Below are 16143 nucleotides of genomic sequence, written 5' to 3'. Positions count from 1 at the left end.
AGATATAGATAGAAATAGATATAGAGATAGATAGACTATCTATATCTATCTATCTCTGTCTACCACTCTATATATCTCTATATCTATCTATCTATCTCTACATTTATCTATCTCTATATCTACAGTATCTATATCTATCTATCTCTATATCTAACTATCTATGTCTATATCTATCAATCTCTATATCTATCTATCTACATCTATATATCTCTATATCTATCTATTTCAATATATATCTATTTCTATATCTATCTATCCATATCTATCTATCTCTATATCTATCTATCTCTATATGTAAGATAGACAGATAGATATAGAGATAGATAGATAGAGATAGCGAGAGATAGATAGATATAGAGATAGATAGATATAGAGAGATAGATAGATATAGAGATATAAAAAAAACAAAGCACAATATTCACCTCTCCTCCTCGCTCACATGCTGATGCCGTGCCTACTTCAGTCTCAGGAGATGCCCCGTCTGCCAGATACACAGCGGGTCCTCGATGAAGTGACGTCATCGCGCACCGGCTGGGAGTCAGAAGAGGGGACTGATGGGAGAGAGACGCTCTCTCTTCCATTGCAATTGAGGGCGGCGCCGGCTATCCTAGGCTTGGGGCGGGGCCCCGGGGGAGTGGAGACAGCTAATGTGAAATGATATGCACTGCTTCCCACCAGCAGTGAGTATTCATTTCTCTTTAGCAGCGGGGACAGGGGCTCCTGCCTCCTGTCACCCACTGCTGCTCCGCTGGCACGGGCCCCTATATTAGCGACACACCACTGGCTGGGGGCCCCTGGAGCAGCGGGGGCCCTAGGCAACTGCTGGCCCTGTATGCCAGCAGGTGCCAGGGCCCACTAGATGCCAGGGCCCACCGGAGAATCCTCAGGTTCTCCGGTGGGCTAGTTCGACGCTGAGTTTGGCAATAAATGGCTTCACCCAACCACTAACCATGAGTTGAGAAAAAGTTTCAGTGTCATCATTCATATTCTCTGAAAAAAAGGCCAAGAAAGCAAAAATTCTGAAGGGATATGTAAAGTTTTGAGCACAACTATAGCTATAAAACACTTTGGACAAGCAGGAGATGACAGATTGTGGCAATGAGAGCAGTGGCACAGAATAGAAAATATTTGTTGGGCCAGCATGGACGCAACAAAAAAGTATAGCTATAGAATACAATGATCAAGTAAGAGATGTAAGAGATTATTATTATTATTATTATTATTATTATTATTTATTGTTATAGCGCCATTTATTCCATGGCGCTTTACATGTGAGGAGGGGTATACATAAAAACAAGTACAATAATCTTAAACAATACAAGTCATAACTGGTACAGGAGGAGAGAGGACCCTGCCCGCGAGGGCTCACAATCTTCAAGGGATGGGTGATAATACAGTAGGCGAGGGTAGAGCTGGTCGTGCAGCGGTTTGGTCGATCGGTGGTTACTGCAGGTTATAGGCTTGTCGGAAGAGGTGGGTCTTCAGGCTCTTTTTGAAGGTTTCGATGGTAGGTGAGAGAGAGATGTGTGGCTGTCTAATAGCAGTGACGCTGGCAACAACTGCAACCGCATAGTATAGAGAATCATGAGACAGGCAATGAGATGTATGACTGTGTAGGGCCAGTAGTGGCAGCGGCAGCAAAGTAAAGAACCTATGTATTATTGTTTCCTGTTTTGACCTTGTCATGTTTAACTACTAATCTTGCGTATTCTCATTTTGTACTTTTCCTTCCCTATTGGTTCTGACCATGCTATCCAACCATTGTTGTGAGCCTGTACCACTGAACAGCAGCTTTTTCCATGGCTACAGCCCAGAGTTCCCTGTTTAAGTCCAGATCCCTGACTGACAGAGTCTCGTTACACCCACCTCTAGAATTGCTCTGACTCAGAGTGTCAATACCACCTTGGTTGGCACTGTCATGCCCCTACTACCACAGCTGACAGAGCCACCAACACAGGCATTTTAATAATGTCCTTCATCTCCTATGGCCATATAAGGGGTTGCATTGAATGATATCTGCCTTTAACCCCTTTTTAATTATGTCCCGCTTTGTATAATTGTGGTTTACATATGTAAAGTACTTGTGCTGCTACTGTATTATATTTACTGTTATCTTATAGGGAAAGTGCAGTTCCCCCTGTTTGTTACTAGATGGGGGCATGATAGTTATAGGGTTTAGTATTATACATAGTTAAACATAGGAGGGGCTACGGTGGGATGAGGCAGGAATCACTTCCTAGTAGAGTCAGTCAGGGCCAGGGCGCCCATTAGCTCGGGTGTGCTATCTAGCCCGGGTGCCACCGTACCACATAACATTGCAAGTGTGAAACCCAGCCATCCAGTGATTGTGGGCCGGAGCATCAGCAAGGGTAGCAGCGCAGTAGTAGAGGAAACTGTATCTCAAGGAGTAGTCACAGCATTGCGGGCAGGTCGCTCATCATGTGGTAGTTTATTGCATGGGCTGATGCCCTCAGAACCAGGGCAAAACGGCTGAGGAAACTCCCGAACAAAGTCTTAACAGGGAGGACGCTGAGGAACCGAAACATATGGTCTGACCCGGGAACTTGCTAGGTGACAGAGAGAAAAGGAAAGGGAAAGAGGAAGAGTTGCATTTTGTACAATCTAATATTGATGCTGTAACAAATATGAATGTGCTGTGTAAGAAGAAATTCAGGAAAGTTGTTTATTGGCAAGTCGAAATGTACTGTGGCTCATTTTGTGTACAAGCGGACAGTGAAAGCTTCCCGCTTCGTGGAGGGGACCCTGAAGGTGCTGGAGCAGGAGCTACAGGTACGCTGATTGATGGACAGTGTATACTTGTGAAGGGACATCAGGGTGCCTTAACGCAAATAACCAAAGCCACGACAACCACCCTGGCCGACCTTTACAGCCACATGTCACCCAAGTACAAAGGCTGACTGTTTATTTCATCCAATAAATCAACAGAAAGAAGTTGTGAAATATCTTCCTTTGCCCCAAGAGTGCTGTGGCTTAGGGAATAATTGATAGAACAGATTCAGGAATCATTAATGGAATTGAAAGTCTTTTATGTAGAAGATTAGCTGTTATAGTGTAAAAATTGTTGTCTTTTTTAAATCATAGTTTGACTCCTTTTCTTCTCATCCCATTCAGAAAATATAAGATTTGCTTGAAGAATTGCTATGACTAGTTTTACTGTTTCATTGCATGGTTGCTATATCTAAGAAAGAAATGAAAATGGACCCTAAATGTCATACACATCACAAATGTCTTGATGATGTTTCTAAGATCTCTAAAACGTCCTAATGTCCCATTGACATAGCACTAATTTAGTGTTATGTACAAATAAATATTACTGTAATCTGCATTCTTAAATTCTTTAGTTCAAACTAGAAAGAATTGATAGATCACAATTATGTACATTATACCTGTGTCTACCTACAATGTCGGACTGGGGTGGCAAGTGTCCACCAGTAATATTGACGCTGGGGGTCCACTCTACAACTCTATATAGATATTACTTTCCCCTCTTTCGCAAATTTACCTATGGTTCCAAAAAATAATAAACTCAGTAGTTTCTTGAATAAATTATCAGATGCTGCTTTTGTCTGCACACAGTGAAGCAAATGTACTATTTACTCACATACAGAACATAGCACCATTAATTGCATTAATTCCACAGCACTTTACAGATATTATTGGAACTGTCCCCATTGGCTCATAATCTACATTCCCTTACAGTATGTCTGTGGAGTGTAGGAGGAGTCTGGAGTTTCCGGAGGAAACCCACACAATCACTAGGAGAACATACAAATTCCTACTATGCCAAAAATTGATCATTGTGGCTAAGTGGCTTACTTATGCACAGGGGCCCTAGGGGGGATTCACATCTTCTACAGTAGGCCAGTCTGAGCATGTACACCCATGTACTGTATTTGTCATGCCACATTAGGTCAACAAGTGAATGCAAAGGAAATGTGTGTATATTTTGTCATATCTTGGTGCTTACTAATTCTTTAACTCCATGTATTCCAACTTGTAGGATTTCTGGGTTCACTCTGCACTGCTCTGTTTGCCTCCTATGCAATACAAGGAAAGCCTTTGGTTCGGTGGGGTAGAGATATGCTTAAGGTAATCCCAATGGCTGAGGAATACTGTAAGAAAGCCATTCGCCATATGGCAGGTAAGAGAATAACCAAAATTACTTTTTTTGTTGTAAAACCATTAGTAGTGTTTGTGGTTTGCTAAAAAACAAACTGATGCACGTTAAGTAGTACTCTGCTTATGCTGAGGTTGGACATATACCCCAAATGTAAAGCCCTAATTTATGCCACTGTATGCCATGCATTGTCAAATATCATACAAATGCCCCCTTTCAGGGCTGGCTCCAGATTTTCATGGGTCCCAGGCGAAAGTGTCTCAGTGGGCCCCTTTAAAACATACCGCGATTCATGATGCACAGATATGGCAAATAAATATATATATAGCACAATGCCAAAGATTTCACTTACTTCTTACATTACATGAGTGATATCTATTGTATATACTACAATAGCCCAGAAACCATTGAATCCTTGCAGCACACAGTGTGTCCCCTGGGGGGGTTCAAAAGTTTTAACTTTAAACCGGACAGTATAGTCCTCCATACAGTATTATGGGCACCACATAGTCCTTCATACAGTATTATGGGCACCACATGTCCTCCATACAGAACTATGGGCACCACGTAATCCTCCATACAGTATTATGGACACATCACAGTCCTCCATACAGTATTATGGGCACCACATAGTCCTCCATACAGAATTATGGGCACCGCATAGTCCTCCACATAGTATTATGGGCACCACATAGTCCTCCATACAGAATTATGGGCACCACACAGTCCTCCATGCAGAATGGGCCCCATATTATGCTCCATATAGTATGGGTCCCCATATAATGCTCCATACAGAATAGACTCCATATATTGCTCCATACATAAAATAAAATCAAATACTCATCTCTCCTCGCTGGCCGCAGGTCTGGACTCCTCAGCATCACCATCTTCTGGCAGTGACATTATCGTGCCCTCTGCCCTTAGGTGTCAGTGAGTCAGAAAACACATAGACACCGGAGGAACAGGGAGAGGTAAGTATTGCAAGTGCCGGGGCCCTGAGCAAGCGTGGGGGTCAATCGCGGCCACTGGCACTGGGCTCCCCAGACTCACAAGCCCCATAGGGCCCTGGCACTTGCCCGGGTGCGCCGGGTGGTGACACTGACCCTGTCCCCTTGTAAAAAAAAAAGCAAGAAAATACATACCTGGAGTATTTTTTTGTAGTGGACTATATAAGCTTTTAAGTGAGTATTGTAATCAAGAAAACCTTTATCTGGTGTGTTAGTTCTTCAGTGTCAGGAGAAGAACGCTCTGCGTATGCTCTGCACTCCATTCTCACTTAAAACAGCAGCCGTAACGTCTCCCATGTGATGTATAGACTGCAGCCACAGCGGCTCCCATGCTATGGGATTTAAATTCACCAGTCGCCCTGTATCCTATATGATATACAGTAGATACAGCAGTGCCCCCTATGTGTATGTAAAGCAGTCTCTGTGTCTCCTATGTGATCAATACAGTCTCAGTGGCTCCTGTGTGATGAATACTGCTGTCTCTGTGTCTCCTATGTGTTGTGTACACAGCAATCTCTGTATCTCCCATGTAATGTCTATACAGCAGTCTCAATGTTTCCTATGTTATGTACAGTATACACAGCAGTTTCGGCATTTCATATGTGATGTACATAGAGCAGTCCCAGTGCACCCTATGTGATGTATGCAACAGTCTATGTCTCGTATTTGATGTATATATAGCAGTCCCAGTGTGTATATATATATATATTTATATATATATATATATATATAATGTATATATAAATACTGCAGACCGCTCACTGCTTGAGTTCTATAAATGTAACATGAGCAGTGATGAATTTTCCACTTTGAGGAGACATACAGTATAATATATATATATCTGTGTTTGGAAGAACTTACTGCTGAGATCAGTTCATTAAAAAATTTATAGCAAAGAGTCGATTGCTCTCAAAACCGACCCAATCCTGGAAAAATAGTTGCAAGTAGCAGCATCATCAATACCACCTCAACCAACCATCACATTAGCAATGAGTTAATTATATATTTGAACAAATATAGAAATATTTAAAGTTCCTATTTTGAACAGCCCCTGAATGATGTTATAAATATCCAAATGGCCCTTGGAAGAAATAAAGGTTTCCCATCCTTGCGCCAAATAAATAAAAAAATAGCTTTGCCAAAAAATGACAGTTTTGGAATGGCCCAGCCCGAACCAATATGTGAATATAGTTGAGAATATGTGGTTGAACTGAAAAATGCTGTACACAGGAGATGACCTCGCAATTTGACAGATTTAGAGAGTTACTGCACGGAAGAGTGGGTAAGCATTGCAAATTCTATACGTGCCATGCTCATAGACTACTACCCAAAAGTCTGAATACTGTTGTACATTGAAAGGGGACTCCAACAAAGTATTAGTTTTAAGGGATGTGAGGCAGCGGCCGGTGTTATTTGCGAGGGTCACTAGGTGTCCCCCCCAAGATGCGCTCAGAAGCGTATTGAGGCTGCAGGAGTGTATTGCAGTCACAGGCATAGCTGTGATTGTAATACAGAATAAAAGTAAGCATAGTCTTGGGCAAGGTATTTGTCCAGGGCACAATTAACCCCTTAACGAACACCTATACGCCTTTTAACGACGGCAATTAAGGGTACTTAAACCACAGCGCCACTTTTTAACCGAGCTGAGGTTTAATGGTATAGCGCCCCCCCAGCGTCGGAATTTCTCTGGGGTCTCGGTTGCCGGGGGTAGCCGAGACCCCAGACAACATAATTTGGGTCAGTTTTTATCGACCCCGGTGTTGCGATCACCGTTATTAACAGTATAACGGCGACTACCTACAAAAAAAGTCAGAATTTCCATTTAATTTCGCTCTCCTCTGATGTGCGAAATAGGATCCCCCGATCCCCCGATCACTCCCCCGGTACCTCCGTTGTCCCTTCATGCCCCCCTGAAGAGTCCCCCGGGCCACTGACTTTTTCTTCTGGGAGAAAATGGCGGTCGCATGCGCAGTGCGCCCGCCGAGATCTGCTGGCCGGCACCCGGCAACAATATGAGATTTTTTTCCTATTGGTTCATTTTGATCACTGTGATAGACCCTATCAGAGTGATCAAAATAAAAATAAATAGTAAAGCAAACCTCCCTTTATCACCCCCTTAGTTAGGGAAAAATATTAAAATAAAAAAAGTGTATTTATTTCCTTTTTCTCATCAGGGTTAGAATTGGGCTACAGTTAGGGTTAGGGTTGGGGTTAAAGTTAGGGTTAGGGTTGGGGCTAAAATTAGGGTTAGGGTTGATGCTAAAGTTGGGATTAGGGTTGGGACTAAAGCTAGGGTTAGGGTTGGGGCTAAAGTTAGGGTTGGAGCTAAAGTTAGGGTGCTAGGGTTGGGATTAGGCTTAGGGTTGGGATTATGGTTAGGGGTGTGTTAGGTTTGTAGTTAGGGTTATGGTTAGGGTTGGGATTAGGGTTTTGTTGGGGATAGGGTTGTGGTTAGGGTTAAGGTTAGGGTTGGGATTAGGGTTAGAGGTGTGTTGGTGTTAGGGCTGGAGTTAGAATTGGCGGGTTTTCACGGTTTAGGTACATAAGGGGGTCTCCAAAACTTGAAAATGTCAAACAGTGGTTTACCCCACATATCAGCATACTCGGCGTACTCAGGACAAATTGCACAACAACTTTGGGAGTCTAATTTCTCCTGTTACCCTTGGGAAAATAAAAATTATAGGGGCGAAAAATCATTTTTGTGGAAAAAATATGATTTTTTTATTTTCACAGCTCTACGTTATAAACATCTGTGAAGCACTTGGGGGTTCAATGTGCTGACCCCACATCTAGATAAGTTCCTTGGGGGGGGCCTAGTTTCCAAAATTCCAAAATGGTGTAACTTGTGGGGGGTTTCCACTGTTTAGGCATATCAGGGGGTCTTCAAATGCAACATGGTGTCCCATCTCAATTCTAGCCAATTCTGCATTGAGAAAGTAAAACAGCGCTTGTAAATTTTGTTGTAAAAATGAGAAATCGCTGATCAACTTTTAACCCTTATAAGTTCCTTACGGAAAAATTTTTGTTTCCAAAATTGTGCTGATGTAAACTACTGTAGATATGTGGGAAATGTTATTTATTAAGTATTTTGTGCGACATGTCTCTCTGATTTAAGGGCATAAAAAATTAAATGTTTGAAAATTGCAAAATTTTAAACATTTTCACCATATTTCTGTTTATTTTTTTTCAAAAATAAAAGCAAGTCATATCGAAGAAATTTTACCATTAACATGAAGTACAATATGTCGCAAAAAAACATGGTCAGAATCAGAGGGATCCGTTAAAGCGTTCCAGAGCTATATCCTCATAAAGTGACAGTGGTCAGAATTTAAAAATTGGCTTGGTCAAATTGTTTCAGTCACTAAGGGGTAAAGGAAACATGCTTTTATTTTTCTAAATGGACTACCTGGATGGTAGTGGGGCGGTCCATTTCCTCAACCCCCCCCGGCCTTAGGTTTTCCATGTGGCCCACTGCCCCACAGGTTGCTTGTTAAAACCCCAGCAGCAGGGAGTTGGGTGTATCAGTTTGGAGTTTTGCAATTTTTGTAACAGTTGGCTCTGCAGATGCTCAGCCTGTGTCAGTTATCACAGAGCCAGCAGAGCGAACTCCGGCACCCCGCAGCGTGATACGATAGTGCCGTCGCATTCGGCTACCAAACTTCCACGGACTGTTTTGTTTCCTCGTTGTGATCCGGAGGATACCGTGTGCTGTACACTGTGTGAATGTGAACATTAAACACGTTTGCTGTGAACTTTTCCTGTGGTCCCTGTCTGTCACACTGAACGAACCCTGCTGCATTACAGTGTGTACATGTTTATTTAACCACATTATATTAATTTTTTATTTTTCTGTTTCCACCCGAAAATATTTCAGTTTATGTTTCAAAACATTTGTAAGCATATGTGACTTTTTATATATACTTTATATCTGATATAAGCTAATGTATATCATAAAACTCCTTAGCTTCTATTGTAGGTCTGTAACCAAAACCTTCACCTACAATGTGTCAAGGGTAGGGACAATTGGTGATTTCTTTTACCTTTTGACCAAGAACTGTCCAAATATATTTTAGAATTCACTATAACGTTATTTGGACCATCTTATCAGCCATTTTTATGTTATTGATTCTATGTGAATTTCATTTTACATAGAATACCAAGAGCATTGGTTCTACTTTGAGGCTAAATGGCAATTTTACCTGGAAGAACGAGGAATAGAAGAAGACAATGTGAACATGCCTACATTTCCTGATAAATATGATGCTGATGAGAGAGACAAGGTACGGCTGTTCATTTTATAATAGTTTTACAGCTGGACAGATACATCGTAGACATGAAAGTAGTAGTTATGGACTCCAGAAACTACACCACCACCAAATGACATCAGTGAGGAAAAGTTTGCATGGAGAAGCTGTCAAGCATAGAGATGGGCATACCTGAACAGTAAAGTTTGGCATCCGTACTGGACACCTACTGTTCGGGCACGGACAGCGAACACAGACTTCAGCAGGAAGTCCGTGTTACTGTTCGGGTTCGGTGTTTGTCATGCTGTCGTGTGCATGACAGTGAGGCAAACACCGCTTCTGATCGGCGGTGAAATCATCCCCGCCAGTCAGAGAGCCGCGGTTCCCACGCTGTCAAAAGACAGCGTGAGCACTCAGCTGTGATCGGAGGTATAAAACTCCAGTGATTGGTGTCAGCTGATGGGACTACTGATCCCATCATCCGACACCTGCTGCTGCTAATTACAGTGAGAGCAGGAGCAACAGATGGGAGTATTCATCAGCCGCTCCTGCGCTGTAAGTAAATAATTTTTTTAAAAAATGGCATGGGTTCCCCTGTATTTTTGCTAACCAGCCAGGCAAAACTCACAGCTGGGGGCTGCAACCCTCAGCTTTCAGCTGCAGCAAGGCTAGTTATCAAGAATAGAGGGGTTCCCATGCTGATTTTTAATTATTTAAATAAATAAATAATGTTAAAAAACGGCATGGGGTCCCCCCCATGTTTGACAACCAACTTTGCTAAAGCTCACAGCTGGAGGTTGGTATTCTCAGGCTGGTAAGGGGCCATGGATATTGGTCCCTCCCAGCCTAAAAATAGCAGCCCGCAGATGCCCAAAAAAGGCAATCTATTAGATGTGCCAATTCTGGCGCTTTGCCCGGCTCTTCTCACTTGCCCTGTAGCCGTGGCAAGTGGGGTTCATATTTGTGGGGTTGATGTCACCTTTGTATTGTCAGGTGACATCAAGCCCACGGCTTAGTAATGGAGAGGCGTCTATAAGACATCCAACCATTACTAATCCTATAGTTATATGGTAAATAAAGACACAGCAAGAAAAAAGTCCTTTATTTGAAATAAGACTAAACACAGTTTTCCATTATTATTTAAATGCCTAATTCCAGTGAAGCCCTCAATCTCCTGTAATAAAAGTAAAATAAAAAAAAAACAATATATACCATACCTGTCCGTCATTCTTCCCACGCCATAATCCATGCCTAGGGGATAAACAGTTTTCATCCTGGACGGTGCCAAGATGCGACTGTCCAGGCTGAAAACCGCTGGTGACAACTGCTTCAAGTGCAGCCTCAGAGACTTGTGGTGACGTCATCGAGGTTACCTCCAGTCAGTGAGGCGCCGTTCCCAACCGGGCTGAACTGCTGTGACTTCGGTGACATCCCTGCTAGCACCGTGAGAGTCTTTCTCCACTTCCCAATCTCTTGTCTTGCTAATTGTTGGCGGAATGGGCACTTCATGGGCAGCTTAGGCTAGCAGTGCTGTCTAGAGTTGTACACTCCTGATGCAGCTATGTGAGGCAGCTTTCCCTCTGCAGCATAAGATGTGCAGTTGGAATGAAGCTGGCCTAGATCAGGCAATAACAGCACATGCCATGAATCCCAGCCAGCTTTAGTGCAGTGCTTACAAAGTCAATACAAAAGAACTTGTAAGCATCGCTCATGCTTGAAACTTCTGCTAGGTAGCAGGAGTGGCTGATCTCTATGACAATAAGATGTTATCAGGAGAACAAGGAAGAATTTTAATTAAAAGTAAATTACAAAGCTTTTTTTACAAGCACTATATAATCACATGCATCTTTCAAGATGGGAATAACCCTTTAAAAGTCTAATATATACTAAGACTTCATACATACCATAGATGTATAAGAAATGGAGCTCAGAAGGCCGTGGTGGAAGAAAGGGACATGATGCACCGATGATTGCATATGATGCCCTCTTAGGAGCTGGTGAGGATTGGAAAGAGCTCTGCAGTCGAGCCATGTTCCATGGAGGTAAGGGACTCAAAATTCTAGTATATATCATAGTATATGTGAAATAAGTATTGAACACATGCTATTGACATTAAATTCTCCCCAGATGTTTGTAACAACCCATTCAATCTACACAGGCAAAGAAATCAAACCATAGATGTCCATAAATTAAGTTATGATTATGAGTAATCATGAGAAATGACACAGGAAAAAGTATTGAACACGCTTACTGATATTTATTTAATACTTTATGCTAAAGTCTTTGTTGGTGATGAACAGATTCAAGATGCCTCCTGTATGGAGAAACTAGTCGCATGCTTTGCTCAGACACAATTTTGGTTCATTCTTACACACAAATCCTGAAGGTTCCGTGGGCTCTTGCAATGAACTCTGGCTTTAGTTCCCTCCATAAATTTTCTATTGGATTCAGGTAAGGTGATTGGCTGGGCCATTCTAGCAGATTGATTTTCTTTTTCTGAAACTATTTGAGAGTTTCCTTGGCTGTATGTTTGGGATCATTGTCTTGCTGAAATGTCTACCCTTGTTTTATCTTCATCATCCCGGTAAGTCTTGATGCTCCCACATACAAACTTCACTGTTGATATGGTGTTTTTGGAGTAATATGCAGTGCCTTTTGGCTTCCAAACATGGTGTGTATTATGACATTCAAAGAGTTCGATTTTGGTCTCATCTGACCAGACTTATATTTTCCAAATATTTCACAAGCTTGTCTAAATGTTGTTTAGCAAACTTTAAACGTGCTTGACCTTGCTGTTTGTTCAGTAATGGAGTATTGCATGGTGAACGTGCAAGCAGGCTATGGAGGTTGAATGCATTACTTATAGTTTTCTTTGAAACAAATGTACCTGCTAATTCCAGTTCTTTATGTGGCTCTGCACAGGTGGTTCTTGTCCAACTCTTCTGACAATTCTTTTCACTCCTCTGCCTGAAATCTCATGGAGAGCACCTGGTTGTGACTGGTTTATGGGAAAATTATTTTCTTTCCACTTCTGGATTACTGCCCCAACAGTGCTTCATGTAACCTTCAGTAGTTTAGAAATTATTCTCTAACCAATGCCATTAGTATGTTTTACAACAATAATGTTGTGAAAGTCTTGAGACAGCTCACTGGTTTTACCCATCATGAGATGTTTCTTGTGTGACACCTTGGTAGTGAAACACCTTTTTATAGGCCATGAGTTGAATCAGCTGATATTATTTTTCACTAAGTGTCAGGATTGCTTTCTAATTACTGATAGATTTCAGTTGGTGTCATGACTTTCCATGGCTTTTTGCACCACTCTTTCTTCATGTGTACAATACTTTTTCCCTGCGTCATTTCTAATTTGTACATATAACTTAATTTATGGACATCTATAGTTTAATTTCTTTGCTTGTGTGGATTGGATGGGATGCTATTGACATCTGAGATTTTCATGTCAATGGCATCATTAGAAATATATTTATTTAGAAAACTGGTGATATTTCCAATACTTTTTTTACCCACTGTATGTGTAAATCTAATATATAAAGCTCAATGTGGGTGTGTATGTATGTATGTATGTCCGGGATTGGCATCCTCACCGTCGCAGCTACAGCCACAAAATTTGGCACAGTCACACATCTGGACCCCGTGAGCATCATAGGCTATGCTGTGAGGCGAAATTTTAACCCCGCGCTTTCCAATTCACCAAACAATTTTGCCCCTATCTGCATAATGGGGAAAAAGTGTATGTATGTATTGGCATCTGCACCGTCGTAGCTACAGCCACAAAATTTTGCACAGTCACACGTCTGGACCCCGAGAGCGTCATAGGCTATGTTGTGAGGCGAAATTTTAACCCCGCAAGTTCCAATTCACCAAACAATTTTGCCCCTATCTACATAATGGGGAAAAAGTGAAAGGAAAAGTGTTGGAGGCAAATTGACTGCTGCCAGATGTGAACAAAGGGGACTTAAAGAATGAGAGCGATGGCGCCAAAGAGTATATACCGTACAGTTGCTAAGGTGGGGCCCTGACATGGGATACTCATCACACACGGGGATACACACACACACAAAATGCGCCACACACTACCACGTGCTTCAACACATATACCACCCTCAGCACACATTTCACCACAATCAGAATGCTGTAGATAAGACCCTGATGGCTGTGGCCGCATCTTATAGGCCAAAAATGGGGTGACAGATTCCCTTTAACTCAGTCGGCTGTGAGTGTAATGCTCACATGCCCGGTCCTTCAGAGCAAGTGACTTTCTGGCAAATAGAGAGAGGTCCTGGAAGAGATTCCGTCAGCAAGTTTCTGCTATTTATTCTGAGACCAGCAGAAAAAAGGCAGCGATGCTTACCTGCCCAGGCCTCCAGACAAATGCAGACCCATATAGTTAAGATGGCGGTAACACAGGTGCAAAAATACCGATCAGACAACCACTCACGGCCTACCAATCCATGGAGGGGATGGCTGCTTAATATGCTATTGCACAATAGAGATTTGTATGTGGCGCTGTTCACACAATGGTATAGCATCTGATTTACAGCCTATTAGTGACACCCATACTATTAGATTAGGCGGGCTGCCCAGTGCTATCCAAATGCATCCCATGTGAACAGACACCACATTTTATAAGACCAAATGGGCCCGGCTGCACCCTGAAAAACAAAGTGCAGAAAAATACATATAAAAATATGTGATGTATTATTTAATCTGAGAACAGCATAATGTAGGGGCAGAGAGGACAATTCCAGGGATGTGTAACTTATTAGGCTGCGTGTTGTATTTTTCGATATAATCATTGTTTTATCATCAGGAGAATGTCATAAGAGGACTAGGTGTCATGCTAGGCAGTCCAGCTAATCTAACCTCAACTCCACCAATGATTGGCAACTTGCTCACAATATACTGTGGCTGCTTCCTGCATACAATCAGGAGTGTAGGCTGTGTCATACAGAGCTCATCATTGATAGCACTGCTACAACTGCAGCAGAGAAAACAGGGATTCTATCCAAACTACACCAAGACTGCTGGAATCAAGGTCTCTGACCCTATATCATGCTGCTCTGAGATTACATAGCAACAAACCGCTTACAGATTCTCTTTAAGGAGGGGCCTCAATTACTATTGCCTATTTATTAAGGTATTAGAAAATGTGCCTTGTGTAAATATGTAGTTCCCAATGACAAACTGAATTATTAGGGTCTTCTATCCCACATTTAATGCTTACACTATTTTTATACATTTTTTTTAGAAAATTACCCTTTTTGTTGCAGGAGAAAGTGCTGCTACTGGATCCATTGCAGGTTGCCTGTTTGGATTGCTGTATGGTATAAACAATGTACCAAAGGGTTTATACCAGGAAATTGAACTAAAAGAAAAGCTCCAGTATCTGGGCGAAAAGCTCTACCAAGTATCTTCAAAAGAAAAGTAAAACTGCTATTTTTAATATATTAATTCTGAAGGAAAAACTAAAAATTAGCAGTGTTTTAAGGTGCACGTGTGGGTTTTTTCCATTTCCTATGTTGATCTTATATGTAGTTCTTACTTTGTGTTATTTTTGTTAGTTGCTGTCATGCTACCTCAGTTATGTCATATAAAAACTAAACCCACTACTGAACTGTATGCATGTGAAGAAAGATATGTTACATGTGCGATTGTAAAACCTCAGAATATGTAACCTACAATACAAGTTGTTGGAAAGTTCATGCATAATTTATACATACAGAAATTATATATTAAGGTCTCCTGACACTGGTGCATTTAGTTTGCTTGCCTTTTCAGTAGAGTTTAAAGGGGAACGGTCAAGGAAATAGTCAGGAGATCACACAGATCCCACTGCTGCCACCAATTTGTCAGAAGAATAGGCGGAGAGATCACGCAGATTCCACCGCTACCACCAATTTGTTAAGGAACAGCAGTGTGCTGCCTTCAATCGTCAGGACAATTATGCAATTGACTGACGAGTGATAGACGAGGCCTCGGCTATTTTCACTACTAGGCCAGTTATTGGAGAACTCACCATGAACAGCTAATACAGTATATACAAATCTGATTCCAAACATGGAATATATATTTTCTGGAACGGTCACTATCAACGCTACAATAACAAAAGTACTAACTGACACCACCAATCGTTTATACAGGCCGATTGGACACCTGTTACACATAGCGTATTACTTCAGGGAGCGATTTATAGCGCAAGAGGAAGAAAGTTATTAAAATTTGATATATTTAATCCAAAAAGTAGGCAGTGTATAAAAATATACAAAATGAACAAAACAGTATAAACAATTAACGTATTTTGGGGACTATAAGACACACCCCAAATTTTGGGGAGAAAAATAGGAAAAAATGTGTTAGTAAAATGATGGTGCCTCTTATAGTCCTTTTACAGTAGCTTAACAGTGGGGAGTAGCTGCTGTGGGGAAGTGGGGTCCCAGGAAGCAGAATAGGTGCTGCAGGAAGCTGGCAGTGGCACGAGTTAGGCAATGCTACAGGTCCTGGGCTGGGAGGTGTTCAGTAGGGCGAGGCTGCGGTGGGACTTCCAACATTTTCTGAAAGCCTGAATCGCAACCCCTCCTCCCAGCCTTGGGCACGCCGCATCGCCCCATTCCTGATGCCGCCGTCAGCTTCTCGCAGCAGCGACCCTGCCTCCTGGGATCCTGCTCCACCACAGCCAACCCCCACGTGTTAAGGTAGATTATAAGATGCATCCCCATTTTACCCCAAAATTTGG

At 42.0% G+C, this 16143-nt stretch overlaps 1 protein-coding gene across 1 annotated transcript in view; it reads left to right on the top strand.

Annotated features, from left to right (window-relative positions):
• ADPRHL1 (ADP-ribosylhydrolase like 1) overlaps window positions 1–14838 on the top strand; it is an 85166-nt gene extending 70328 nt beyond the window's left edge. The window contains exons 4-7 of the mRNA XM_073563542.1: window positions 4022–4162; window positions 9298–9425; window positions 11299–11431; window positions 14681–14838. Of these exons, the coding sequence (XP_073419643.1) occupies window positions 4022–4162; window positions 9298–9425; window positions 11299–11431; window positions 14681–14838 (560 nt within the window). The remainder of the gene's footprint in view (window positions 1–4021; window positions 4163–9297; window positions 9426–11298; window positions 11432–14680) is intronic.
• Window positions 14839–16143: the final 1305 nt, after the last annotated feature.

This window comes from Dendrobates tinctorius, unplaced genomic scaffold (genome assembly GCF_039654945.1).
Source record: "Dendrobates tinctorius isolate UK_male_01 unplaced genomic scaffold, ASM3965494v1 ptg000394l, whole genome shotgun sequence".
Taxonomy (NCBI): domain Eukaryota; kingdom Metazoa; phylum Chordata; class Amphibia; order Anura; family Dendrobatidae; genus Dendrobates; species Dendrobates tinctorius.
Note: the sequence above shows the minus strand (reverse complement) of the source record. Positions and strands in the feature narration are given on the sequence as shown.